General features: G+C 44.3%; 1 protein-coding gene, 1 long non-coding RNA gene and 1 pseudogene across 2 annotated transcripts; 2 read left to right on the forward strand and 1 right to left on the reverse strand.

The window, feature by feature from the left end:
* Positions 1-1,822: 1,822 nt before the first annotated feature.
* On the reverse strand, positions 1,823-4,716 carry LOC121026961 (uncharacterized). Its single transcript, XR_005788515.1, has 4 exons — positions 4,425-4,716; positions 3,627-3,712; positions 3,119-3,222; positions 1,823-2,130 (listed from the first exon to the last, which is right to left on the reverse strand). It is a non-coding gene; the product is annotated as an uncharacterized LOC121026961 (long non-coding RNA).
* A 160-nt stretch (positions 4,717-4,876) lies between these two features.
* Positions 4,877-24,589, forward strand: LOC121026955 (L-threonine 3-dehydrogenase, mitochondrial). The gene is made up of 9 exons (XM_040469855.1): positions 4,877-4,977; positions 15,269-15,467; positions 17,514-17,556; positions 17,856-17,926; positions 19,691-19,840; positions 19,933-20,105; positions 20,943-21,033; positions 23,228-23,497; positions 24,077-24,589. The coding sequence occupies exons 2-9, from the start codon at positions 15,284-15,286 to the stop codon at positions 24,214-24,216; spliced, it is 1,122 nt and encodes a 373-aa protein (XP_040325789.1). The 5' UTR covers positions 4,877-4,977; positions 15,269-15,283; the 3' UTR covers positions 24,217-24,589.
* LOC121023078 (calmodulin-A-like) lies at positions 11,578-13,450 on the forward strand (annotated as a pseudogene).
* Positions 24,590-25,963: the final 1,374 nt, after the last annotated feature.

The raw sequence follows: 25,963 nt of genomic DNA on the forward strand, positions 1-25,963 counted from the left end.
TCTGTCTCTCTCTGTCCCAAAAATAAATAAACGTTGAAAAAAAAAATGTTTAAAAAAAAAGAAATTAAAGGTATACATATAAAAAAGGAAGATATAAAACTTTTTGCAGCTGACGTAATAATCTATGTAAAAAATCAGGAAGCATTGACAAAAAAATGGAGCTTATAAGTGATTATAGCAAGGTTGCAGGATACAAGGTTAATATACAAAAGTCAATAATTTTCCTATATACCAGCAATGAACAAGTGGAATATGAAATTTAAAACAATACCATTTAGGGGCGCCTGGGTGGCGCAGTCGGTTAAGCGTCCGACTTCAGCCAGGTCACGATCTCGCGGTCCGTGAGTTCGAGCCCCGCGTCGGGCTCTGGGCTGATGGCTCAGAGCCTGGAGCCTGTTTCCGATTCTGTGTCTCCCTCTCTCTCTGCCCCTCCCCCGTTCATGCTCTGTCTCTCTCTGTCCCAAAAATAAATAAACGTTGAAAAAAAAAAATTTAAAAAAAAATAAATAAATAAAACAATACCATTTACATTCACACCTCCCCCAAAATGAAATATTTACAAAATCTGTACAAGATCTCAATGAGGAAAACTATAAGATCTGATGAAAGAAATCACAGAACTAGATAGTTTCCATGTTAATGATAGGAAAATTCAATACTGTCAGCATGTCAGTTCTTCACAAAAGGGTCTATAGATTCAATGCAATCCCAAGGAAAAAAATGTGGTTATTGACAAAATGATTCTAAAGTTTATATGAAGAAGCAAAAGAAGCAGAATAGTCAACGTAATAGTAAAGGAGAAGGCCAGAATCAGGAGACTGATGCTACCCAACTTCAAGATTTACTATAAAGCTACAGTAACTAAGACAGTATAGAATGAATAGACCAATCAATGGAACAGAGACCCCAGAAAGTTATACAAATATAGGCAATAGATCTTTCATAGAAGTACAAAGGTAACACAATAGAGAAGAGTCTTCAAGAAATTGTGTTGAAACAGCTGGACATCCATATGCCATACACACACACACACACACACACACACAAATATATATAATATATAATATAGACACAGACCTTACACCTTTCATAAAAATTAACTCAAAATGGTTTATAGACCTAAATGGAAACAACAAAACTATAAAAATCCTACATAGGAGGAAACTTAGATGACCTTAAATATGGTGATTACTTTTTAGTTACAACACCAATGGCATAATTCATGAAAGAAACAATTGGTAAACTGTACTTATTAAAACAAAAACTTCTATTCTGCAAAAGACATTGTTAAGAGAATGGGAAGACAAACCACAGAGAAGGAGTTAGTTGCAAAAGACCTGATAATGGACAGTTATTCAAAAAGTATTTTTTAAAACTTTAAAACTCAAAAATAAGAAAATGTACAACCAGTTAAAAGCGAACAAGAGATCTGTACATATATCACACCAAAGAAGATTGATGCCAAGCAAATATATGGAAAGATGCTTAAAATCATGTCAATAGGGATTTGCAAATTAAAACAAGATACCACCACACATGTGCAGTGAATATCTAAAACAACACCAGAGGGGCGCCTGGGTGGCTCAGTCAGTTAAGCGTCCGACTTGAGCTCAGGTCATGATCTCGCGGTTTGTGGGTTCCAGCCCCGAGTTGGGCTCTGTGCTGGCAGCTCGGAGCTGGGACCCTGGAGCCTGCTTCGGATTCTGTGTCTCCCTCTCTCTCTGCCCCTCCCCCACTCACACTCTGTCTCTCAAAAATAAATAAGTGTAAAAAAAATTAACTAAAAAAAATAAAAGCAACACCAAATGCTGGTGAAGATGTATCAAGCACTTTTGTTAGCTGGTAGCAATGCAAAATGGTACAGCCACTTTGGAAGACAGTTTGGGAGTTTTCTCACAAAACTAAACATACTGTTACCAAACAATCCTGCAGTTGTTCTCCTGGGTATTTACCCAAAGGAGTTGAAAACTTACGTCCACACAAAAACCTGCACATGGATATTTACTGCTGTTTTCTTCACAATTGAGAAAGCTTGGAAGCAACCAAGATTCCTTGGAAGCAACCAAGATTACAAGGGAGTGGTGAATGGTTAAACTGTAGTATGTCCAGATATTGGAGTATTTTTCAGTGCTAAAAAAAGCAATGAATATTATTCAGAATTATGACAAGACACGAGGAAATTTTAAATGCATATTACTATGTAAAAGAAGCCAATGTGAAAAGGCTACATAGTGTATGATTCAGCTAACCACATTCTGGAACAGGCAAAACTATGGAGACTATATGATGGTTAGTGTTATATGTTAACTTGATGGGGCCATATGGTACCATGATTTTTTTATTTGTTTGTTTTTTAATTTCTTAAATTAAAAAAAAATTTTTTTTCTAATCTTTACTTTTGACAGAGAGAGCATGAGCAGGGGAGGGACAGAGAGAGGGAGACACATAATCTGAAGCAGGCTCCAGGCTCTGAGCTGTCAACACAGAGACCGACGTGGGGCTTGAAACTCACTGACCGCGAGATCATGACCTGAGCCAAAGTCAAACGCTTAACTGACTGAGCCACCCAGGTGCCCCTGGTGTCATGATTAAATATTATTTCTGGGTGTCTGTGAGGATGTTTCCGGATGAGATCAGCATTTGAATAAGTGGGTTTAGTAGACTGCCCTACTCAGTGTGAGTTGGTATCATCCAATCCATTGAGAGCCTGAATAGAACAAAATGCAGAGGAAGGAAGAATTTGCTCCCTGCAGCAACTATTGCCGTGGTGTTCTTACAGGGAATGTCTATATCCCTCATTTCTTCTACACTTATTAGTTGGAATTCTTCTGTAAGAAAGAGTTGTCTCTTCTACTTCATTTATTTACTCATTGTTTATATCAATATAGACTAGAGGATATTTATATTATTTTTTTTATTTGGGTTTGTGATCTGAGAATGAAAACCTCAACCCTGAAAATGGAGGGAAAGTCTGAATATTATCAGAATCTAAATTAGAGTAACAGAAACCTGCTCTGATGACTTAATCCAAAGGATATGAGGAAGACAGACTTGGCAAAGCTGGAGAATTAGCCAGGAAAGGCGTCTGGGAGTCTGGAAGCCCCCAGGCAGGACTGACCTTCTTGGAGGGGACCTCGGTTGCTGGGGACCGGTTCTGCTGTTTTCAGCCTCTCTAACCACTCCAACCAGGATTCAAATCCACTGGAAGTGCCTCTCTCTTGGCTGGAAGAGGAAGAGGGCTGATGATGTTACTACCAGACTGTTTCCGTGAGAAAGAGAGGAAATTGATGGTAGGTAGCCAGAAACCACGCAGCTTTCAGTCCCTTGTAAATCCACCCTCCTCCTCGGAAACAAAGGCTTAAGCCACGCCTCTCTCTCCCCTACCCCATCCCGGATCCCGATCAGCAGCAAAGTCAGTGGGTTGCTCCACTCAGCAACTTCCCCACCTCCAACCCCACTCAAAGCAAGCTCCGGCTCTCTGATGCCATCACAAGGTTTGAGGAAAACAAACAAAACCAAAGAACAAAAACAAAAAACAAAACCTCGTGATATGATACGATGTATTAGAAAGGACCCAGTGCCTGGGGCAGCATTCTAGTCCCTTGGCCTGGAGCAAATGTCTTTACCTTCTGGAAGGGTCTTTGCCTTTTCCACTGTGAAGGGGGTATGGTGCCCTTCATAATCTCTGAAGTCTCCTGAGAGGTTAAAAAGCCTATAATTAAGATTTTAGAGTTCAAATGCAACAGAGAAAACACATAATGAGGATTATGTCATATGAAAAAATGTTGAAGAAATGGAGCATTCTAAGTGTCTGTAAAACAAAATTAGACCTATTTAATGAGGTCATAGATTCTTAATGTTGGAAGAGACCTTCCTTAGAGCTGTTTTCCAAAATCCTGATGTGCGTGAGAATCGCTTGGGGATCTTTTAAAACGCAGACAGTGATTCAGTAGATCCGGGTGGGGGGATGGGCACTGCTTTGTCTCAGTTTTGACTGCACATTGGAATCTCTTGAGGAGCTTTTAAAAAATACTTAAGCCTGGGCTCCTCCTCCCCCAACCCCACAAACGAGATTCTTATTCATTTGATTCAGAGTACCGTCTGGTTATTGGGAGAGTCAAAAACTCCCAGGTGATTCTAACAGGCAGCGAAGTCTGAGAACTGGGGCCTGAGACCAGAGCTTCTTCAACTTTAGCGCGCATGAGCATCATCTGGAGGACTTGTTAAAACACAGCTGGAGGGACCCCGCCCCCAGAGATCAGGACTCTGCAGGTCTGGGATGGGGCCCCGGATTTTCGTGTCTAACAAGTTCCCAGGTGATGCTGACTCTGCTGGTCCGTCGCCTTGGGGGCCATCTACTTTGACATTGATGTTTCCCATGTGGGAACCCAAGATGAAATGACTCGCTCAGGGTCTTCCCATACCAGGTTTCCTGTCTCCGGGTCCCGGGGTATTTCCTGAGCCAATCCTTCCAGCTTCCTCTTCGGCGTCCCGCCTTCATCCCCAGGTTCCCTGCGGAGCCGCTCAACAGCAGCCCGAGCCGGTTCCCAGGCGTACGGCGGGGCCGATTTCCGTGTAGTGGGACGCCCTCGCAGAGCTGCCGGCACCCTGAAGGTGCCCCGTGAAGACTGGCAGGCTGGCACCGCCGAAGCCCGGTACACCGCGCGCGTCCCTCGCAGTGGCTTAATTCTCCACCGGGTCGGTCGGAGGCGGAGGCCTATACTGGCGGGGGAGGGTTGCCAAGGCAACGGGAGCCCTCCCTCCGCACACACCCCTCCCGCACCCCGTCCCCTTGCTGACCTGGAGCCGCCGCCCGGGCGCGGGCTGAAGAAAGGGATTGGTGAGCGGAGGGGCGGGTTCGGGCGCGGAGAGGATAAAGGCGCTCGGGTTTCCGCTCGCGGCGCTAGGATCTCGGGCCACGTGCTGCTGCAGCGTGGGCTCTCGCAGCTCAGCATCTCTGGGAGGCTCATTCGGAAGGTCAGTGCGGAGGTGGCCGGACGCTACCCCGGCGGCTGTACCCAGGAGCAGATCCACCACCGCCCCCCGCCTTCCCCGGCTCCCGTTGGGACTCCGATCGATGTGACCCGGCCGTGAGCGCGGGTCTCCAGCCGTCGCCGCGGAGCTGGGAGCCGGGAGCCCGGGCCCGGGGGTGGACTGGGAGCCGCTCGGTCGACCGGACGCGACCCCCGACCCCTTCCACTTTGCAAGGGCAACCTCCACCAAGGAATAGAGATAGGCGCGGCTGTTCTCGTAAAACCGGTTTACCCGGTCAACTCCCAGGGAGGATGGGACCCCACACCCTTTTCCCCAGGAGCCAGGCTGAGGTCGGGAGGCCCGTGTGCGGCTCACCCCCCGCGTCTTCTTGGGTCCCCTCTCCCCGGCAAGTGTGCATGGGAGGAGGACACTCGCTCTTCAGAGCCGGACTGCCCTCTGAGACCCTCTGTATCTCATGCTTTTTAAAACTCTGGCATTTTTTTCTAGACCATTTCTGGCTTTCGGCTCATCCCCACAGTAAGTCCAGATTTTACCAGCTCGTTGATGGAGTCTTTGCGTTTAGCAGTGTGGCTAAGTGCTCTAACTAGATTGCTCCATTAAATCCTCTCAGTAATCTAGTGTGGTGGTCCCATCATTTTCCCCTTTCTAAAACTGAGGAAACTTGAAGTTTGGCAAAGGCGTGTAGGCAGGCTCTCACAGCAAGAGAGTTGGCGGTGTCCTGAACCCCTTAGGCTGCTCGGGTGTCCTCCTAGGGAGGGGCGCAGAGGAACCGCATTGGAGGGGGCTTGGGGGGGGCATGTGGAGGGTACCTTCTGCGCGACCACGGGGATGTTCCTCTTTGTCGTCTTCTTGGGTACCTGATCGCATCTCTTTTCTTGTAGGAGAAGAGTAGGGATGGTGGGAAGGAGCGTTTGAGACTCAACGAATCTGGTTTCCTACCCCTTCTTGGTGATTAGTATTTGCCTGACCTTGGACAGGTCAATTCATCCTGCCAAACGGAGAAAAGATGTCAGCTTCAGGGTTACCGTGAGGGTTCAGTAAGAGTTCAGGAAAGCAGGTGTTTGATCAATGGTCATTAGTTATGAGGTGCCTGGTTTTTCTTTGGGTCGGTACTGTTAAGAGCACACATTTAGTATTATTTAGTCAACCGGAAGATTGAAAGGAGAGATTGCCTTGCATGTGTTTTATAAGTGTTATTGGTCCTTAAAACAGGCTAAGAGGGAGAAGTGAAGGTGGGCGTGGTCAGCAGTTTACTGGAGCAAAGAAAGTAATCGTCCACTAGGCTAGGGCACATCTTCCTTGAAAGCAGTTTCACCGATTGTTAGGAAGCCCCACTTTGAGGAGTAGGGAATGAAGGTTGGGAGCAACCGGTGGGTCCTGGAGATACCTGAGACTGGGAGAAAAGATGAAGCCGGTAGAACAAAAGAGGTTTCAGCAGAGGGAGGAGAACAAATTGGGGAGTTAAGTGGGAAAAGGGCTTGGGAGTTTGGGTGAGACTGAAGATGGTAGGCACCAACTGAACTGTTAGGTCTCTGGAGACAGCATTGATCTCTACTGGGCAAATTTTCTAGCTCCTCAGCAACATATGTCTGTGCAGACCATTTGTTGGTGCTGGAAACTTTTTCTAAAAGTGCATTTAGGGGTGCCTGGGTGGCTCAGTTGGTTAAGCGCTGGACTCTTACTTTCGGCTCAGGTCATGATCTCAGGGTTGGTGAGATCCAGCCCGGTGTCAGGCTCCCAGACTCTGTTTGGGATTCTCTCTCTACCCCTCCCCCGCTTGCACACAGTGCTCCCTCTCAACTTGTTTATAAACATTTTTTAAAAAAATGAATTTAAATTTTATTTTAAATTGTGGTTCCAATCGCATAATGTAAAATTTACCACGTTAACCTTTTTTAAATGTACAATTCAGTGGTATTAAGTATATCCATGTTACTGTGCAACAGATCTGTAGAACTTTTTTCATCTCAGAAAACTGAAAGCATATGTCAATTAATTAAACACTGATATTCCTTCCCTGTTATCCCCCACTCCTTGGCAACTACCTTTCTACTTCCTTTTTCTGTGATCTTCATTACTTTCCATACCTTGTAGAACTCGTAAGAGTGGAGTCATACTGTATTTGGCCTTTTGTGACTGACTCATCCATTTGGCATGTTCTGGGGGTTTATCCATGTTGTGGCATGTGGCATGATCTCCTTTTTCAAGGCTGAATAATATACTGTTGTGTGTATATACCACATTTTGTCTGTCCATTCATCTGTCAGTGGCTGGATACTTTTACCTTCATGCGTTAGTGCTGGAGATATGACTTAATAGTTCTTAGTTACTATCTCCATGGCTAAGAATGATTAGGGCTAGAATCGAAGGAGATCACAAGGCAACAAGCACATGAAGGGAAATTGATGGTGTACCCTCAAGGAAAAGGCCTATTTTGTTGGACTGAAGTGTTTCAATTTAGAGTTTCTTTTAATATTCCTGAAACAGAATTATCTATCTTCAGAGCAATCACAAGTGAAGTGAGTTTTTCCCCTGAGAAACTGAAGTAATTTTTTTCAGAGAACAGGGGCATTCTGTATTTTTTGTGTGGTGTAGACAAACCCTTGATATTTCCTGTTTTCTCCTTCCGGTCTATCTGTTACACACGGTGTTTGGTGAGTACTGACATACATCAGGTACTCCTAGGAACTGCTCATAAGCACTCACAACTTTATGAGAGAGACAGCCATATTGTCTCCTGGCACCGAAAACCAACATGTCCAAATCCAAACTCCTTGTCTTCTCACCTGATCTGCTTCTCCAGGGAGCCCATTCTTACTGTAGCACAAATTAGAGACCTCAGTATTATTCCCCTTAATTCCTTAACTAGCCCTGCCATATCTGTACAATGACCAAAGCCACTTGAGCTCTGAGTCTTTATCTGTATCACCCCCACTCTCTTCCTGATGTCACTGCTGTCTTAGAGTTCTGTGGTTCATGCAGATAGGGTACATGCCAGGAGATGGGAAAAGTGGTATAGGAACCACCCTAGAGAGGCCTGGGTTCGGGAGGCACTTCATTATTTCTGGGGAGGAGTCTGTCGTTGACCTTTTTCTTTTTCATCCCTTTGCAGTTAAAGTAAACAAGGTGCTTGGGAGAGAGTCTACGGACTATAATCTGATCTTTAAAGAGGGACAGAGAATCTTTGATGGTTTCCCTTTATACATTTATTTTTTTTTTTTTTATTTTTTTTAATTTTTTTTAAAAATTTTTTTTTTCAACGTTTATTTATTTTTGGGACAGAGAGAGACAGAGCATGAAGGGGGGAGGGGCAGAGAGAGAGGGAGTCACAGAATCGGAAGCAGGCTCCAGGCTCTGAGCCATCAGCCCAGAGCCCGACGCGGGGCTCGAACTCACGGACCGCGAGATCGTGACCTGGCTGAAGTCGGACGCTTAACCGACTGCGCCACCCAGGCGCCCCTCCCTTTATACATTTAATAACTAGGTTGGCAAGGCAAATTTTACTTTAGAGCAGCTCTCCTCAAAGTATGAGACAGATTTTAGGGTCTATGAGGTCAAACTGTTTTAAAAATAAGACTGAGATGTTATTCGCCATTTTCATTCTTTCTCTGACAAGCATACAGTGGGAGTCTCCATGACTTGTGATGAGCCTTTCCTCTGATGGCTAATGAAATGTGTGCTTGTGTCTTCTAGAATCTCATGTTTCTAGAACTTTCTAAGGGTAAGTAGGCTTGGAGTATAAATCTGTGTTTTCAGAGATAAACTCAGTTTATTTTTAGTACTTCTACTACATGCTTACTAGCTATCCAGTTATACCTACTATCACCTCTGTGACCTCGTTTGCTTTTATTAAGTCATTACTTTGAAATCTCTAAGTTTTGCATATATGGAAAAAAACCCCACAAAAAGTAAGTATGCTTTGTAGTCTTGATTTGAAAACTTTTCTAAATTTTTAAATGATATAAAATTATTCTAAAATAAAGGATATTTATATATTTTTTATATATAAGGATAGATTGTCTGCTAAACAGGAAGATATTAGAAAACTTGATTTTTTTCTTCTCAAAAATGTACCATTCGTGTCTATAAAAGCTGGGGGAAAAAAAATGAAATGATCTATCAAAATTGTCTGAATAATGGAAGGGAGGAATTTACTCCAGAGAAGTAGACAGAACTAAAAAAGACATAAAAATGTGACAGATTGTGTCAGTTTTACATATGTTAGAAATTTACATTATATGTCTTATGCAGCAGAACCTTTTTTGAATAATGTTATGGTACCAGTAGCATTATTCTGAGATCAACCATGCAGAGTCCTCTAAAGAAAAAAATGAATTGAATGGCTTAAATGTAGCTATGATGAGCTCTTTAAAAGCCAGAAATGATTTGTCACAGCTTTCCAAACCAGCAACGAAAAAGCTATTGAAGCTTCGGGCAAGCTAGGTTATCCAATTGCGGTGGCTGGAGAAACACAATAAAGCCTTGTTGGGATGAAAAAGCATTGAAAGGAATCATTAGCACTGTCACTTTCTAATAATACAGAAGCTTGTCAAATTAAAACTTTCGCTGCACACATGAAGACCGCATTAGTATCTTAACAGAAGCGAATTTTACCTTACAAATCAATGGAAGAACTAGCAGCCTTGGCTAGATTTGTCATTTTGTTTGTATTCCTTTGGTATCAGCACCAAACCGCTCACCAGAGAGCATCTTTTCAGGAGGTGCTTGGCAGCAAATACAAGTGGTGCCAAAGTATTCAGCGTAGAAGAACACTTTTAAATTTCAGGCTTTATCTGGGGACGACTGCATTGAATTTGCACCGCTGGGGCAAATTTAGTGTTGACTAAAACTACTGGTGCCTTTACAGGAATCGAGGCCGTGGCATCAAACGACCAGTAGATGGTCTTCTTCGTGGGCTTTCAATAAAAAAATAGAAAAGAAAAATTTGCCAGATTTACTTACGAATGCCCTTTATATAATAGTAAAAATGTGAAGCTTTATTAAATCTTGACCCCCGAGGACCTATCTTTTTAGGATGCCATGTGGTAAGTGGATGCACCTGTTCTATGTCGAGGTGGGACGGCTTACTTGAGGTAAAGCACCTGAATGATTGAATTGTGAAGTGAACCACCCTCCTTCCCTACCCCCCCACTTTGTTTTTAATGGAAAATTATTTTTGTTTCAATGAATAACTGAAAATCTAGGGTTATTCATACTTGGATGGTTGGAATACATTTTCTTTCTCTCTCCCAAAAATAAACATTAAAAAAAAAAAAAAAAGAGTGTGTGAGTGCAAGCGGGGGAGGAGGGCGGAGAGAGGGGGACAGAGGATCCGAAGTGGGCTCCCCAATGACAGCAGCGAGCCCAATGCGAGGCTTGAACTCACAAACTGTGAGATCATGACCTGAGCCGAAGATGGGCCCTTAATCAACTGAGCCACCCAGGCGCCCCTGGAATACATTTTCTAAAAAAATGAACCAAGTGAGCTTGTCAATTCAAGAAAACAGCTAATGGTGTTTATTGCCAAGTGACTGGTATCCACCACTGCGAGCTTGATAGCTTCCCAGTATTTAGAAGTTTTCTGATGAGATCAGTGTGACTTGTTGATATTGTATAGTGAAGTGTGTTAACATTTGGAAGCCCTGCTTAACTTGCTGAACCAGTATATGAGATTACAAAATCATTCAGGGGTAAAGGATCCATTCAAAGCACTAGATAGACCAGTGGGTTTTAATGTAATGGGGTGCATTGATAATGGCTTCAGATTCTACTTTGCAGGTAACCTTTAAGAAACTACCATGTGTTGAGTTTGGGATAGCAAAGATGAGTATCCAGAATTCTCTGAAAAGGCTTTTATTTTATTTTTTTAAGTTTTATTTATTTATTTGAGAGAGAGAGAGACAGCACCGAGTCGGGAGAGTCAGAGAGAGGGAGAGAATCCCAGGCAGGCCCTGCACTGCCAGCTCAGAGCCCAACGTGGGGCTTGAACTCACTATACTCTCGTGACCTGAGCCAAAATCAAGAGTCTGATGCTTCACTGACTGAGCCACCCAGGCACCCTTGAAAAGGCTTTTAAAACACTGCTCCCTTTCCCCATTCTTTTGCCGTGTGCTGGAGTTTTTTATACATACTTCAATTTAAGTCACAGATGGGGTGCAGAAGCATGTGTGAGAATCCAGCTGTTTTCCATTAAGGCAAACAACAAAGATGTACAAAATGTAAACAGTGGCACTCTTCTCACTAGGTTTTTTAAAAAATGTGGTTATTTTCATAAAAATATGTTTATCTGTTTATTGGTTTTAAGTGAATTTTATGGTAAACGTTTCTCGATTTTGCTTTCTAACACAACAAACGTTGTCCGATGTAACCCACATAAACAAAAGCTCTTTTTCGTCTTCAATTTTTAAGAATGTAAAGGGGTCCTGAGACCAGAAAACCTGAGAATTGCTGCCTTAAGACTATGAAATTGAACTTGGCCATAAGTAGCGAGGTGATAATCTTGACTTGGAAAAGCGACATGCTATAGATGGTTGGCAGTTTTGTTTTCAGTGCCCATGCATGGTTAATCAGAGTGGTCCCATGATGGCGACGGTACTGTGGCTTGGTGTTTAAGAACTAACTGGTTGACTCCCTGGCCTGTGGCATATAGTGGGAGTGTGAGTTTCAAATGTTAGCTGTTAGTAGTAGTGAGATAAGAAGAACCAACTCAGTTATGAATTGTCCATGTTGTTAACCTAAAATGCTTTATATTCGTTTAAGAATGTGAGCCTCCTCCATGCTTTCTCCTTGTGGGGAAAGGGATGAATGGAGTCGCAAGTCTTTTGTATCTTCAAGGTTTGCTTTTTCCCTGACTTCAGTCTCTTTAACCTTTATTTTCATTTCTTTAAGGTTTATTTTTGAGGGGGGGGGAGGGGCAGAGAGAATGGGGGACAGGAACTGAAGCTGGCTCAGAGCTGATAGCAGAGAGCCCCGCCCATGGCTCTGACTTATGAACCGCAGGCTCATGACCTGAGCCGAAGTTGGACGCTTAACCAGCTGAGCCACCCAGACACCCCTTCTTTAACCTTAAAAGAAAAAAAACTAGAGGCGCCTGGGTGGCTCAGTTGGTTAAGCGTCCAACTTTGGCTCAGGTCATGATCTCGCGGTTCGTGAGTTTGAGCCCTCTGTCAGGCTTTGTGCTGACAGCTCAGAGCCTGGAGTCTGCTTTGGATTCTTTGTATCCCTCCCTCTCTGCCTCTCTCCCACTTGGGGTCTCTCTCTCTCTCTCTCTCTCTTTCTCTCTCTCTCAAAAATAAACATTAAAAAAAAGAAACCCACTTTTTTCAACTAGCCATCCATTATTTGCTATGGGGAATGGAGAATTGTCTTGATATTTAAATGTTCTGCCAAATCTATCTGCTTCTTGGCTTCCTTGCCATCCCCTTGGCACTTGCTGAAAAAAGCAGCTTTAAGCGTCAGAAATCTGGGTCCGAGTGGGGCATGCTGGGTGGTGGCATCTCAGAGACCAGCATGCAGCACCAAGGAGCAGACGGCAGAATCCCAAGAAGCTTTTCCACCATTTGGCAAGGATGGTGATGGAACCATAACAACAGAAGCATTGGGAACTGTAACCGGGTCTCTTGGGCAGATTCTCCCAGAAGCAGAGTTACAGGACACGATCAGTGAAGTGGATGCTGATGATAAGGACACACTTGACCTCCTGGAATTTCTGACGATGATGGCAAAAAAAAAAATGAAAGGCACAGTGAAGAAGAAATTGGAGAAGCAGTCCGCGTGTTTGTTAAGGATGGCAATGGCTATGTGAGTGCGGGGCTTGGCCATGTGATGACAAATTTGGTGGAAAAGTGAGCAGATGGTAGGCTGATAAAACGATCAGGGAAGCAGATATTCAGTCCAACCATGAAGAGTTCGTACACGCGGTGACAGCAACGTGCAGATACTGCACAATGTGTTCCAAGTTATTTGCCTTTTTTTGGTAACTTGTCTGTAAAAGGTTTCCCCCTGCTGTCCAACAATATGCATGTATAGGAATTAGGACTTCATTCCACCGTGTTTCCTTCCCTTATCTTACTGTCATGGTCCTGAAACCTTGAGAAAACTGATCTAGTCACATGTGGCATGCGGCTGCCTCTGGATTAATCTAGGCCCTTCTGAACACCTAAACTGAGATGGAGTGGGTCAAGGAGGAAAGATCTGGGTTATGCCTTTTTTTTAAGTAGTTTTCTTTAGGAAATGTCAGCATGTTGTAGAAGTGAGGAGCCAAGACTCAGTGTGGAGTATGGACAGTCAGCAATATGTACTTGAGCTTTGCATGCACTATTGCAAAATGGGTGTATTATCCAGGTATTCACATGCTGTTTCTTGCACTACTGGTCCCATACTAGAAACATTTTTTTGATAGCTCCTTACTTTTTGAAGAGTGTGTTTTTGTTTTTGTTTTTGTTTTTGTTTTTGTTTTTGTTTTTGTTTTTGTTTTTAATGAGCGAGAGGAGGCGGGGGAGAATCTTAAGCAGGCTCCACGCTCAGCCTGGAGTCAAACGCCAGGCTCCATCCTGTGACACTGGGATCGTGACCTGAGCAGAAATCAAGAGATGTTTAACCCACTCAGCCACACAGGCGCCCCACTTGCTTTTTAAATTTTGTGTAGCCACTTAAAGTGCTATGGCACAGTTTGCCTCGAATCCATTCCAAGTTGTGTGTTTGGTTTCCAATTTAAAAAAATTACAATTTACTCCACCCTGCCTCCCAACCCGGCCCCGCAAAAAAAAAGAAGAAGAAGAAAAAGAATCCTGTTGTTACCTGGTGTCGGGTGACAACCATGACTAAAAGGATGATTTCTCCAAACAAAGGTCTTTCTGAGATGCTTGGGCCTTTCCTGTAATGCAGTCCAGAGGAGCGGGGGCCTTTTGTCCAGTCCTGACCACCCCACAGCAAGCTAGAGAGGCTCCAGCAGAAGGCTCTCCTCTGCTTGTTTGGCAAAGTTGGCTGGGACTAAGGGCCCCCGTGCTTTGAAGGGCTGTGTTACTGTTCCTGCCTCAAGGTGCTGAACGGAGCGTGGTAGCTGGCCAAGATCAGATCTAAAACTGGCATCTACCTTGTCTCCTTGTATGATGCAAAACAGAAGGTGGTGGAGATCTTGTCAGCTCTTTGTAAAGGGGCAGGCCAGCAGGATTGGCTCTGAAGCTTTATCTCCCAGCTCTGTTGGAAAGCTTACTGTGGAAGCCACAGGGCCGTGTGCAGAGTGCCTGACTTTAGAGGGTCGGAACCAGCAGAGCAAGCGGGGTAGCTCTGATTTACTCTTGTGACATGCTTGTCTGGGTGCAGGGCATGGAATCAGGAAAATGAAAGCCCTGCATGCGGATCTGGTCTCAAGCCATGTATGATTGGACCATCTTGGCCTCCTAAGGCCAGAACTGATTTCATGGTCAGTAAGCAATAAAACTGGTGAGGAAGAGGAGGGAGACTAAAATGTACGTGATCTGGAAGGAAAGGAGAAGATGGCGTTGTTGTTGTTGTTGTTGTTGTTTATTCATCTGTTTTTGAGAGAGAGAGACTGAGAATCCCGAGCAGGCTCAGCACTGTCCGTGTAGAGCCCGACGCAGGGCGGGAACTCACGAACCATGAGATCATGACCTGAGCTGAGAGAAGAGTCAGATGCTTAACCAACTGAACCACCCACGTGCCCCAAAAAATGATTTTTCTAAATGATCCTTTCTAAGGAGATGGCAGTAAACAAAGTAGTTACAGCTTATTAAATATCGCCAAGGGCCTTTTTATCTTAACCATCTGCTTTTCTAGTCTGGTTCATTCTAAAGGTAACATCTGAGTGTTAGCACAAGATCTACAGGGCACTGGCTTATGAAACCTGGGACCTGTTTGTGCCTTGTGATGGTGCGTGGACAGACTGGTAACAGTTGTAAAGATTTGAAGGCTTCACTGGAATCCACTGACTTGGTGTTTCTGGCTGTATATACGGTCACCTCCACTGTGACCGTTAGATGCCATTGATGTCCATTGTGCGATTTCAGTTCTAAATCTCTGCCTGGCTTTTGTTTGCCTACAGTGTTTGATGCCCTTTTCACAGAGCACGGCTCATGGCAGGCTCTTGACCGGCTTCCCACTCAGTAGCCTCTTTAGTTCAGTTCACAACTCCAAACGGTTTTTGGGTCATGAGCTGACAATCTTAGTGTTCATTTCAGTTAAAGAGCTTGAGTCTGGACGCGTTGGGAGAATAGAAGATTGTGTAGTGAGCTCTGCTCCTTTATTACTGCAGGGTATTTGAAGAGCGATGCCGGTCGCCAGGATGCTGCGGCAGGTTGTGGGCCAGATGCCGGGGAGACCAGCCTGTGGCTGCTGGACCTCTGCCCCGCTGGCCCGGTTTCTGGGCACCTCCCCTCGGCAAATTCCAGCAGATGCCAACTTCTACTCTTCCTCTTTCTCTGGAACAGACCAGCCACGCGTCTTAATTACAGGTTGGGGTGTTTTTTGTTCTTGTTTTTTGTTTCTTTTTTCCACATTTGAAACTTGATTCTTATTTTCTTTTCTGTGCTGTCTCTGTGTGACTTTGTGTTTGGAAGGTCTGCCATGTCACCAGCTAACGTTCATCAGAAACTACCTGTTCTGCTATTGGCTTCCTCCAGAATCTTGCAAGCCCCAAATCCTTATTTTGTCACGGTTGCCGGTGCTTCATTTTCTTGTCACAATCTTTTTTTTTTAATGTTTGTTTATTTATTTTGAGAGAAAGGGGGGTGGGGAGAGCACGAGCAGGGGAGGGGCAGAGAAACAGGGAGAGAGAATCTCAAGCAGGCTACGTACTTACTATCAGCGAAGTGCGCAGTGGGGGACTCAATCCCACGAACCGTGAGATCATGACCTGAGCCAAAATCAAGAGTCCGATGCTTAACCAACTGAGCCACCCAGGTGCCCCTCCTTGTTGTAATTTTTTATGGTCTGAAGGGAGGATAGAGGGACCTGGGGGCCAAGAAGCTGCTGTGGAGCTCTGGTGTCCTTGGCTGCTGGGATGGCCTGGGGGGCGAGGGCTCACAGATAGGTCATATGCAGGGACTGGGGCATGGACTGTGCATCAGGCACAGCTTTTGTTGGCCAAACCCCTCAACCTGAACCTGGCATCACCTGTCCCAAGCAGCTGCTGCGTGTTTGTGTGTGGGCAACAGAGAAGGCAGGTCAGGGCTTGAGGAACCCGTTGCCAACATCACACAATGTTGTTGATCTCACCGCCGGACTCACACCCTGTGCTCCTGGCCTCGTGTACACCCAGCCCCTGATGTACACTCCTCGCTCTGGGCTTCACAGGGCACTCCGCGTCCTTCCAGCCCCCCCAAGCCCACCTCTGATTTGACAGGCACGCTTTATTTCCTCCTTCCTGCCAGATTGTCTTCCCTTGGCTTCCTACCTTCTTCACACTGTGTGTTTCTGTCACTGCTGCTGCCTCTTCTCCTGCTGGAGACTGACTTCAGGTGTAGTCAGTTCCCCTCTGCACTGTCCTCCCTGGTTTACCTGCTTCTCTGGCTTACTCCTTCCTGCCTCCACCAACAGAGCATCTTCTAGAACCCAGTGGTGATGTTAGTGGGCTTGGTTCTAGTCCCACGGTAACAAGTGCTTACAGGAAACCCCACTTTCTGTATCTCCCCGCCTCGTTTATTTCTCTCAGATGGAATTTGCAGTTACATTCCCCCAAATGTACCCATAGCCCCAACCTCTCCCACTTCTGTCAGTGGCATATTTTGTTTTCAATGTTTATTTACTTTTGAGAGTGAGCGAGCATGCGCACAAGCAGAGGAGGGGCAGAGAGAGAGGGAGAGAGAGAATCCCAAGCAGGCTTTGTGCTGTCAGCACAGAACCCAACATAGGGCTTGAAGTCACAAACCGTGAGATCATGACCCGAGCCAAGATCAAGAGTCTGACGCTCAACAGACTAAGCCACCCAGGCGCCCCCGTCAGTGGCATTTTTAAGCCTCTAATCAGGAAGCTCTAAGATACATTTTTAATTTTCTTCATAGCTCCTTGTCGATTCAGATGTTTGCCCCCTTTTCAGACGACTTCCTGGTTTGTCCCCTTTTTCCCCTCTCCTGTCAGCCCAGTTCTGCTGGAGGATGGGCTTCTGGATAATCCCGCTGGAGGCTGACCTCAAACCCTTATATTTGAATGTCTTGGCACCTGTCGCACACAAGCATCAGAGCCCATCAAATAATGAGAGGCAATTCCTGGCCCAGGGAGCTAGGAGGTTGTCCGGCTTTCTTGTGATTTTTCTCTTCCTTCACCCTTGCTTTCTTTCCCACAACTACTCCATGCTGGGAAGAGTTTTGTCTCTGAAACTAATGTTACCTGCATTGATCTCTGTCTTAGCTTGGAGGAGGTAATTTAGTTCTGTCAGGTCAGACTAGCACTTTCCCTAATTAGCTGAGATTGTCATATAGTCGTCGTGTGTCATTGTGTTCTGGGAATAATTGAATCGGTTAGATTTGGATTAAAGGTCCACTTTTTTCTTCTTCATCTAGGGGGTCTTGGCCAGCTTGGAGTGGGGCTTGCTAACTTTTTGAGGTAAGAGCCCAAAACGCTAAGATTGAAAGTCTGAATTCTTCAGTATGTACAGCTTGCCTTTGGTGCCATTTTATTATTTAATTTTTCTCTTCCTTCTTGCCCCTTACCATTTTAAAGGTGTCCCAGCTAACTGGCTGTTTAGAATACGTTTTATTTTGCCTCTTAACATCATACACTTGTAACAGGTCCATGGCTCATCCTCTCCCACGCTCTTCCTTTTCCCTGTTTGAAAGAGTGTTTTCATTGGACCAGTTATATCCTAGATGTACCTACTCATGTGTTTTGATTTTGTCCTTCAGGAAACGCTTTGGGAAGGACAATGTGATTTTGTCCGACATAAGGAAACCACCTGATCACATCTTCCACGGTGGTAAGAGATCAGTATGTCTTGCTTTTGTTTTAGCTCTTGATTTTCAGATTCCAGTTAGAGAGGCAGTTCATGGAATCACTGTGTACAACAGCTCATAACCAGGCTTGTGATGAAAAGAAAGGCATTATTGGGGTGCCTGAGTGGCTCAGTTGGTTAAGTGTCCAACTCTCAAGCTCAGCTCAGGTCTTGATCTCAGGGTTGTGAGTTCAAGCACCATGTTGGGCTCCATGCTGGGAGTAAAGCCTACTTTAAAAAAAAAAAAGGAAAAGAAAAGAAAAGAAAGGAAGAAAGCACTTTTGAGGCAGAGTTGTGTCACTATTAAAAATCTCCTATGTTGTGGATGCCTGGGTGGCTCAGTCAGTTAAGCATCCAACTTTGGCTCTGGTCATGATCTCACCTGAGATCATCTATGAGGTGTCCAAGGTCCACATGGGACTGTGCTGACCGCTCAGAGCCTGGAGCCTGCTTCAGATTCTGTGTCTCCCTCTCTCTCTGTCCCTCCCCTGCTCATGCTCTATGTCTCTCTCTCTCTCTCTCTCTCTCTCTCTCTCTCTCAAAAATAAACATTAAAATAATAAATGAATAAATAAATAAAATAGAATAAAAATCTCATACATTTGTCCCTAGTAGTTCTGGGAAATGTCTGCAGTGATGCTGTTGTTTGCTCAAGTGTTACAAGAACAGGAGAGTTCTGAACCTGAAGTAAAGTTTTGGAATATTTTGGGTGTTATCTGGGATAGTATTTTTGGAATAAAAACTTTGATTCCTGCCTTTTTGAGTGCTTAGTTAACTTCTTGGCTCAGAGGGAAAATAAAAATCAAGTGCTCTAATGAGGAAAGGGAGCTTTAAAAATTTATAGAAATTAATAGAAATTAATCTATTTCTGCATAGGCTTGCTCTTAAATTACTGTGCATACACACAAGGCCTCCAGACTCCTCTACTCAAGTTTTCTCCTACCTTGGAAACCTTTTTATAACGTCTGCGAGTCCTTTGTGGCTCCACGTCAGCATTTGGCTTACCGGTACTTACCATAACACCAAGTTTGAAAATTATTTCCACCAACCGCCAGTACTGGGAGCCTGAAAGACTAGACCAGTACACAGAAGAGAGGCAGCAATGGAGGAGAGGGTGCCATTTGAGGGGCCTCTGGGAAGGGTTGAGTGTTATCATGTGGCCCCTGGGGGCAGTGGGGGAAGTTGCCACTGAACGAAACTGGCTCTTCCTCCAGCCTGACCGGGTATGATGAACTCCTGCTTATGGTTCTTCTCTACCAAGCTGTATATTCTTTCAAAACTCCACTTTTATATTCCTTTTAAAATAGGTAACTTTTCAACAGTGAAATCACTGTGTGCATGTCGGGTAGTATTAACGGCACCAACTCTGGAACCGGCTGCCTGGTTGTGACCCCAGTTCTTCACTTGCTCTCTGTTTCATCCTGACTAGTTCTTACTTCTCTGTGCCTCAGTTTCCTCCTCAATAAAATGTATCTCCCTGAAAAACTGTAGGAGAGCTAGAGAGAGAGAAAGCCCGTAGGACAGTGCCTGGCAAGCGTAGGTCTTGTGTAAGCATTAGCTATTAGTACCTGTGGGGTGGTAGGGGTTTGTTACTCTTTTCATAAGAAAAATGCTGCATATTGTCCAAGTGGTTTAGTTACCAAGTTGACCCTACTGGAATTCACAAGCCAACAGGAGAGGAAGAGAAAGTTCACTTAGCTTTTTAAACCCCAAACTTGCGCATCTGTGGTCTTGCTGTGTTCCTCGTAGGCCCATTTATTTATTCTGACATTCTGGATTACAAGAATCTTCGGGAGATCGTGGTAAACAACCGCATTACCTGGTTGTTTCATTATAGCGCTTTGCTCAGTGCCATTGGAGAAGCAAATGTGTCCTTGGCCAGAGCCGTAAATATCACTGGTAAGTTTCTTGCCCCAAATGATCTGTTTGCCAGTTTTTTCAGTTCACCGGGAAGAGACTTTTCAGACTGTGACCATGTCTGTTGGTTTCAGGATTGCATAACGTCCTGGATGTTGCAGCAGAGCACAATTTGCGATTGTTTGTGCCTAGCACAATCGGAGCTTTTGGACCTACTTCTCCCCGGAATCCAACTCCCGATATCTGTATTCAGAGGCCCAGGACTATCTACGGGGTGTCCAAGGTCCATGCGGAGCTCATGGGAGAAGTAAGCATTGCTTGGCAAGATAACTCCGTGTTGCCTTTTCTGTTCGTTTTTGCCTCCAACACTTGCTGATTCATCCTTGGGGTGACTTTTCCCTGCCCCCGCCCCTTCCCAGCCCCGAGAAGTGCTCCTAAACTGATTGTGTTTGCCAAGTGGCGGGTCCTGATAGCTCCAGAAGAACTCCTCAGCCCTTGGCCACATGATAACACTCAGCCCTTCCTAGAGGCCTCTCAAATGGCACCCTCTCCTCCACTGCTGCCTCTCTTCTGTGTGCTGGTCCAGTCTTTCAAAAAGCTCCCGGTACTGGCAGTTACTGGAGGTGATTTTAAAACTTTGTGTTCTAGAGAACGTCAAATGACTTTGGGTTTTAGTTCTTTAAATAATCGTTGTCTTTATAACTCTACAGCAAATGTCAATTGGTGTTTGCTCCTTTAGCTGATATACCAGTTATTGCTCTCCTCTCCCCCTGCCCCCCCACCCCCTGCACTTTCCAGTGCTGCATTGCAGGAACATGCCCGTGGAGAATTGTTCAGGACAATGAGCAGTGACTTGCTTCCAAACAAAGTCAGAAGTCCCTCGTGCGGGCTGATTTATTATTTACCATGTTAATATGTCACCAGAGTGATGATTTTTTGAAGAGAAAAACCTCGGGATTATTTATTAAAGAAAAATGAGTGACTCTTAGAAATCCTACAGTCTCCTTTCCTTAAGGAATATTTTAATAGAACTGCATGGAAAGATCTTTCACCAAAAAAAGCGGGGTTTTTTTTGTTTGTTTGTTTGTTTTCTTTGCTCTGATTGAAAAGACTGGTTTTAAAGTACTTTTTCTCTTTTCTCTAGTATTATCATTACCGGTATGGGTTAGATTTCCGATGCCTGAGATACCCTGGAATCATCTCCGCGGACTCCCAGCCTGGTGGAGGAACAACTGGTAAGTGTTGTTTTCTGTTTCTGTCCCATGTGAGAAGGGCTTTCTTAGTGCGGTGAAGAGGTGAGGGACCGGCCATCTTTTAGCTGTGTGCTCACAGATGTCCCACATCCCCTCTGGGAGGTGCATCTGAGAAACTCACGGAATCCTCTTGACTTGAACTTGTTAAGGGCAGCTCATGCTGGTGCTGCAAATCCAGCTCAGGATTGGCCACCCACAGTGGTGGAATCAGATCGCGTGTGAGGACATAATTTGTCACCCGCAATGTAGGAAGACACCAAACAGGAAATAGCCTCCTTTTTTTTTTTTTTTATTTTTTTTATTTTTTTTATTTTTTTAATGCAGCCTTTGTTTCCTCATGCAGAGAGGGTTGGGGTGTTTTTTTTTTTCCATTTTTTAATTTTTTTTAATGTTTATTTATTTTTGATAGAGAGACAGTGTGAGCAGGAGAGGAGCAGAGAGAGAGGGAGACACAGAATCTGAAATAGTACTGACAGCTCAGAGCTTGATGTGGGGCTCGAACTCACAGACCTTGAGATCATGACCTGAGCCGAAGTTGGATGCTTAACTGACTGAGCCACCCAGTTGCCCCAAGAGCTTTGTTTCTTAATGCAGAAAATGGACTGTATGCATTGCATATTTTATTTTATTTTTTATGATTTTTAAAAAATTTTTGCATACAGTGCAATATTGGTTTCAGGAGTAGATGCATTTTATTTTATTTATTTATTTATTTTTAATTTGTTATTATTTTTTAACATTTATATTTATTTTTGAGACAGAGAGAGACAGCATGAACGGGGGAGGGTCAGAGAGAGGGAGACACAGAATCCGAAACAGGCTCCAGGCTCCGAGCTGTCAGCACAGAGCCCGACGCGGGGCTCGAACTCATGGACCGCGAGATCATGACCGGAGCCGAAGTGGCCGCTTCACCGACTGAGCCACCCACGCGCCCCAGTAGATGCATTTTAAAAGGAGCTTAAGTATTATTATAATTAATTTGGACTCAAGCATGCGTTATATTCAGTAACCCCTATATGAGGGGTCCTGAGATACAGTATAAAAGATAAATCTTGACAAAATCTGAGGGATTTTAAAGGAGATTTTGGTTTGGGTTATTTTTGAAAAAGCTTTTGCCTTAATACAGTGCCTCTCCTAGGAATCCCTCAGGATCTTTGGTGTTTTTCAGGGGGTCTCAGAGGTCAAAACTGTTTTCATCTCAGTACTAATATGTTGTTTGCCCTTTTTTCACTCCCTTCTATGAGGGCACGGAGGACTTTTTTAAAAGGCTGGGTGATGTGTGGTGGCCCAGTGGCCTGGACGCACAAGCAGGCCGCAGACCCCGGCTGTCTCCTTCTAAACCAAGCAGTGGAGAGATTGTCAAATGAGTAAAACATGCCATTTTTTTCACTAAATTTTCTTTCGTTTGGAAAATATGTTCTTCATATAAAATACCATATATATATGAACATGTGATGGGTTTATTGTCATTTTAAAATGTAATATTTTTTTAAATTCTCAGTTAATTTCTCGTGCGGTAGGTACTGATGTAACTCCCACTAATAAGACCTCCTGGAGGGGGTTCCTCAGTGTTGTTTAAGAGCATAAAGAAGTTCTGGGGCACCTGGGTGGCTCAGTCGGTTAAGCGTCCAGCTTTGGCTCAGGCCATGATCTCGTGGTCTGTGGGTTAAAGCCCCGCATCAGGGTCTGTGCTGACTGCTCAGAGCCTGGAGCCTGCTTCGGATTCTGTGTCTCTCTCTTTCTCTCTCTCTCTCTCTCTCTCTGCCCCTCCCCTGCTCATGCTCTGTCTCTCTCTGTCTCAAAAATAAATACAAACATTAAAAAAAATTTTTAAGAGTTGGATGCTCAGGGGCACCTGGGTGGCTCAGTCGGTTGAGCCTCCAACTTCAGCTCAGGTCATGATCTCGCAGTCCAGGGGTTTGAGCCCCGTGTCAGGCTCTGTGCTGACAGCTTGGAGCCTGGAGCCTGCTTCGGATTCTGTGTCTCCCTGTCTCTGTGCCCCTCCCCTGCTTGCACTCTCTCTCTCTCTCTCAAAAATAAACGTTAAAAAAAAAATTTTTTTTTTAAAAAGAGTATAAAGAAGCTCTGAGGCTAAGGCTTCTGAGAACCACTGCCCTATAATGCAAGAGGTTCATTCACTGTTTTAAGAAGACCCACAGACAGGATTCTCTTTCAGACTATGCAGTCCAGATCTTCCACGATGCTGTAAAGAATGGCAAATTTGAGTGCAACCTGAAATCCAGCACGCGGCTCCCAATGATGTATATTGATGACTGCCTCAGGGCCACCCTGGAAGTCATGGAGGCCCCGGCAGAGTCCCTGTCCATGAGGACCTACAATGTCAATGCCATGAGTTTCACCCCTGAGGACCTGGCCCAGGAGCTTCTCAAGCACATACCAGAATTCCAGATCACATACAATGTGGATTCTGTTCGACAGGCCATAGGTTGGTACATTGTTGCAAACCCCATGACAACCAAAGTTAAGCTTCAGTCTGGGCTGGGCTGAGAGTCCCCTGAGGACACAAAGCGTGGTGGATAAGGAGGGCCTGACACTTTCTGCAGAAGGAGCTGCTGTTCAGCCAACAGTTGCTACAGTTTGGGGAAATCCTACCTAAAGGGGGTGGAATAGTTCTGTTCCAAATAAACAGCTTATCAGCATTTTGCCATTTTATAGTTTAGACGTAAAACAAGCAGACAGCGTAAGAAAATATCCCTGGGGTTTCCAATGCTGGGACTCTGCCACTGTGGCCCTTGAGCACTGTTTGAGTATAAGATTCCTACCTTACAACTTCGTGTCACATTTTCATAGTGTGTCACAATTCACAGTGTCTGACAGGAGGCATGTTAAGAGAAGGTGGCTGTGAATGCACATGATGGCCACTGGTCTGCTCAAAGGAAGAATTTCAAAGAGTGAATTTCCTTGGTGTACCTTGTACAGGAGACCTTCATATAAAATGTTCTAGACCTTTTTGCAAATCTAGAGCCTGAGTAACTTTAAGTTTCTGTTCCATGTCTTTTCCTAGCGGATAGTTGGCCGATGAATTTTGATGACAGCAATGCTCGGAAAGACTGGGGGTGGAAACACGACTTTGATCTTCCAGAGCTGGTGACGACAATGTTGAACTTCCATGGCTCTGATACCAGAGTTGCCCAAGCTAACTGAGAGAATCATAAGGGAGGACTCCTGTATCCTGGACAGCTGTCAAGGGAAAACCATAATGACCCCAAGGTTATATACCCCAAGGAACCTCGATTATCAGGAGTGCAAGGACTAATTGGAGGAAATTTTGGCAGCTCATATTGAATTGCCAGATTGGAGAATCAAGTTGGCTTTTGCATTTTCAAAGTGCTATAGGTTTGGTGGTAGGAGTTCTCAATCTTTGCTGTTTGCCTAAACTTGCCCAAACACGCATATCACAGAATGAAGTCTTAAGTCATAATAGTTTCCATTTAGGTTAATTAAGATGAAGTGACCATTTTGGGGAAGGTGGAAGTATGTGATGTTTGTCTTTAATTAAATTTAATTTTCGTATCACTCCTAAGACTCCATTATTCTCTTGACTAGAGACCAAAGATTACATTTTAAAGACTATCCAAGATGATCTCCTAATTTGTAAGTATACTTTACTATCCCATCAGGACTTTAAAAATGTTTGACATATAATCCTATGTTCATAATATACGTGAGATTTTAATACTTCTTCAACAATTATCACTTCTCATTTATTTTTCTGTAAAAAGACATATCTGTAGGAAATTAGGAGTATCAAAGATGATCTAACTAATAATGGGTAGCACCTCCTACTTTGATTACCTTTCCAGTCGTGAGCTAAGTGTTGATTACCAGGACTGTAGTTCTCTCACCTGGCCTTGTCAATCTCCCCGAGGAGCTTCTCTCAATGTTCAGGTTTCTGGGCCCCATCCCTTCAGATGACTCAACAAATGGGGGTGGGAATTTCAAAAGGCCACTGGTTATTCTATTCCAGCTATGGCCTGCTAGACCAGGTCCAAACACTATTTTCTAAAGAGAACTTTTCTTGTGATAGCCTTTTTGTTACACACTTAGGCTGAGCTTTCAGAAGACCTGCTCTATACCCTCTGAAGCAATTCCTATGTAAATATATACAGGTTGACTTTTTTCCAGCTACCTCCGGATACCTGTGGAATTACTGGAGAGTGAAATTCCAAAATTAATCATGAGCATATTGGACAATAGCTGTCATGGACTAAAAGACATTTCTATTATGTGCTTACTGTCAATGTTTTGTATTTGGATTTTTTTTTAATGTTCATCTTTGAGAAAGAGAGAGAGAGTGTGTGAGTGGGAAAGGGGCAGAGAGAGAGAGAGGGAGACGCAGAATCCGAAGCAGGCTCCAGGCTCTGAGCTGTCAGTACAGAGCCCAACGTGGGGCTTGAACTCATGAGCCGTGAGATTGTGACCTGAGCCAAAGTCAGATGCGTAATCAACTGAGCCACCCAGGTGCCCCTGTATTTGGTATTTTTAACTGCAGGGTAGAAATGTGAACTTTTTTGGAGGTATAACTGGATTTAAAATCTATTTAACTTTTAACTGGAGAATTTCTAAATAATTGAATTATTGGGGTGCCTGGGTGGCTCAGTCGGTTGAGCGGCTGACTTCGGCTCAGGTCATGATCTCGCAGTCCGTGAGTTCGAGCCCCGCATTGGGCTCTGTGCTGACAGCTCAGAGCCTGGAGCCTGTTTCAGATTCTGTGTCTCCCTCTCTCTGACCCTCCCCTGTTCGTGCTCTGTCTCAAAAATAAATAAATATTAAAAAAAATTCTTTTTAATAAATTATTTAATAGTTATTTTGATATAGTTTTTTTCCCTACTTAATATAATGAAGCTTATATTGATGTGTATTATTTTCTAAAGCCAAACAGTAATGAGTT

The sequence above is a fragment of the Herpailurus yagouaroundi genome, unplaced genomic scaffold, assembly GCF_014898765.1.
Source record: "Herpailurus yagouaroundi ecotype Mexico unplaced genomic scaffold, PumYag 28, whole genome shotgun sequence".
NCBI lineage: Eukaryota > Metazoa > Chordata > Mammalia > Carnivora > Felidae > Herpailurus > Herpailurus yagouaroundi.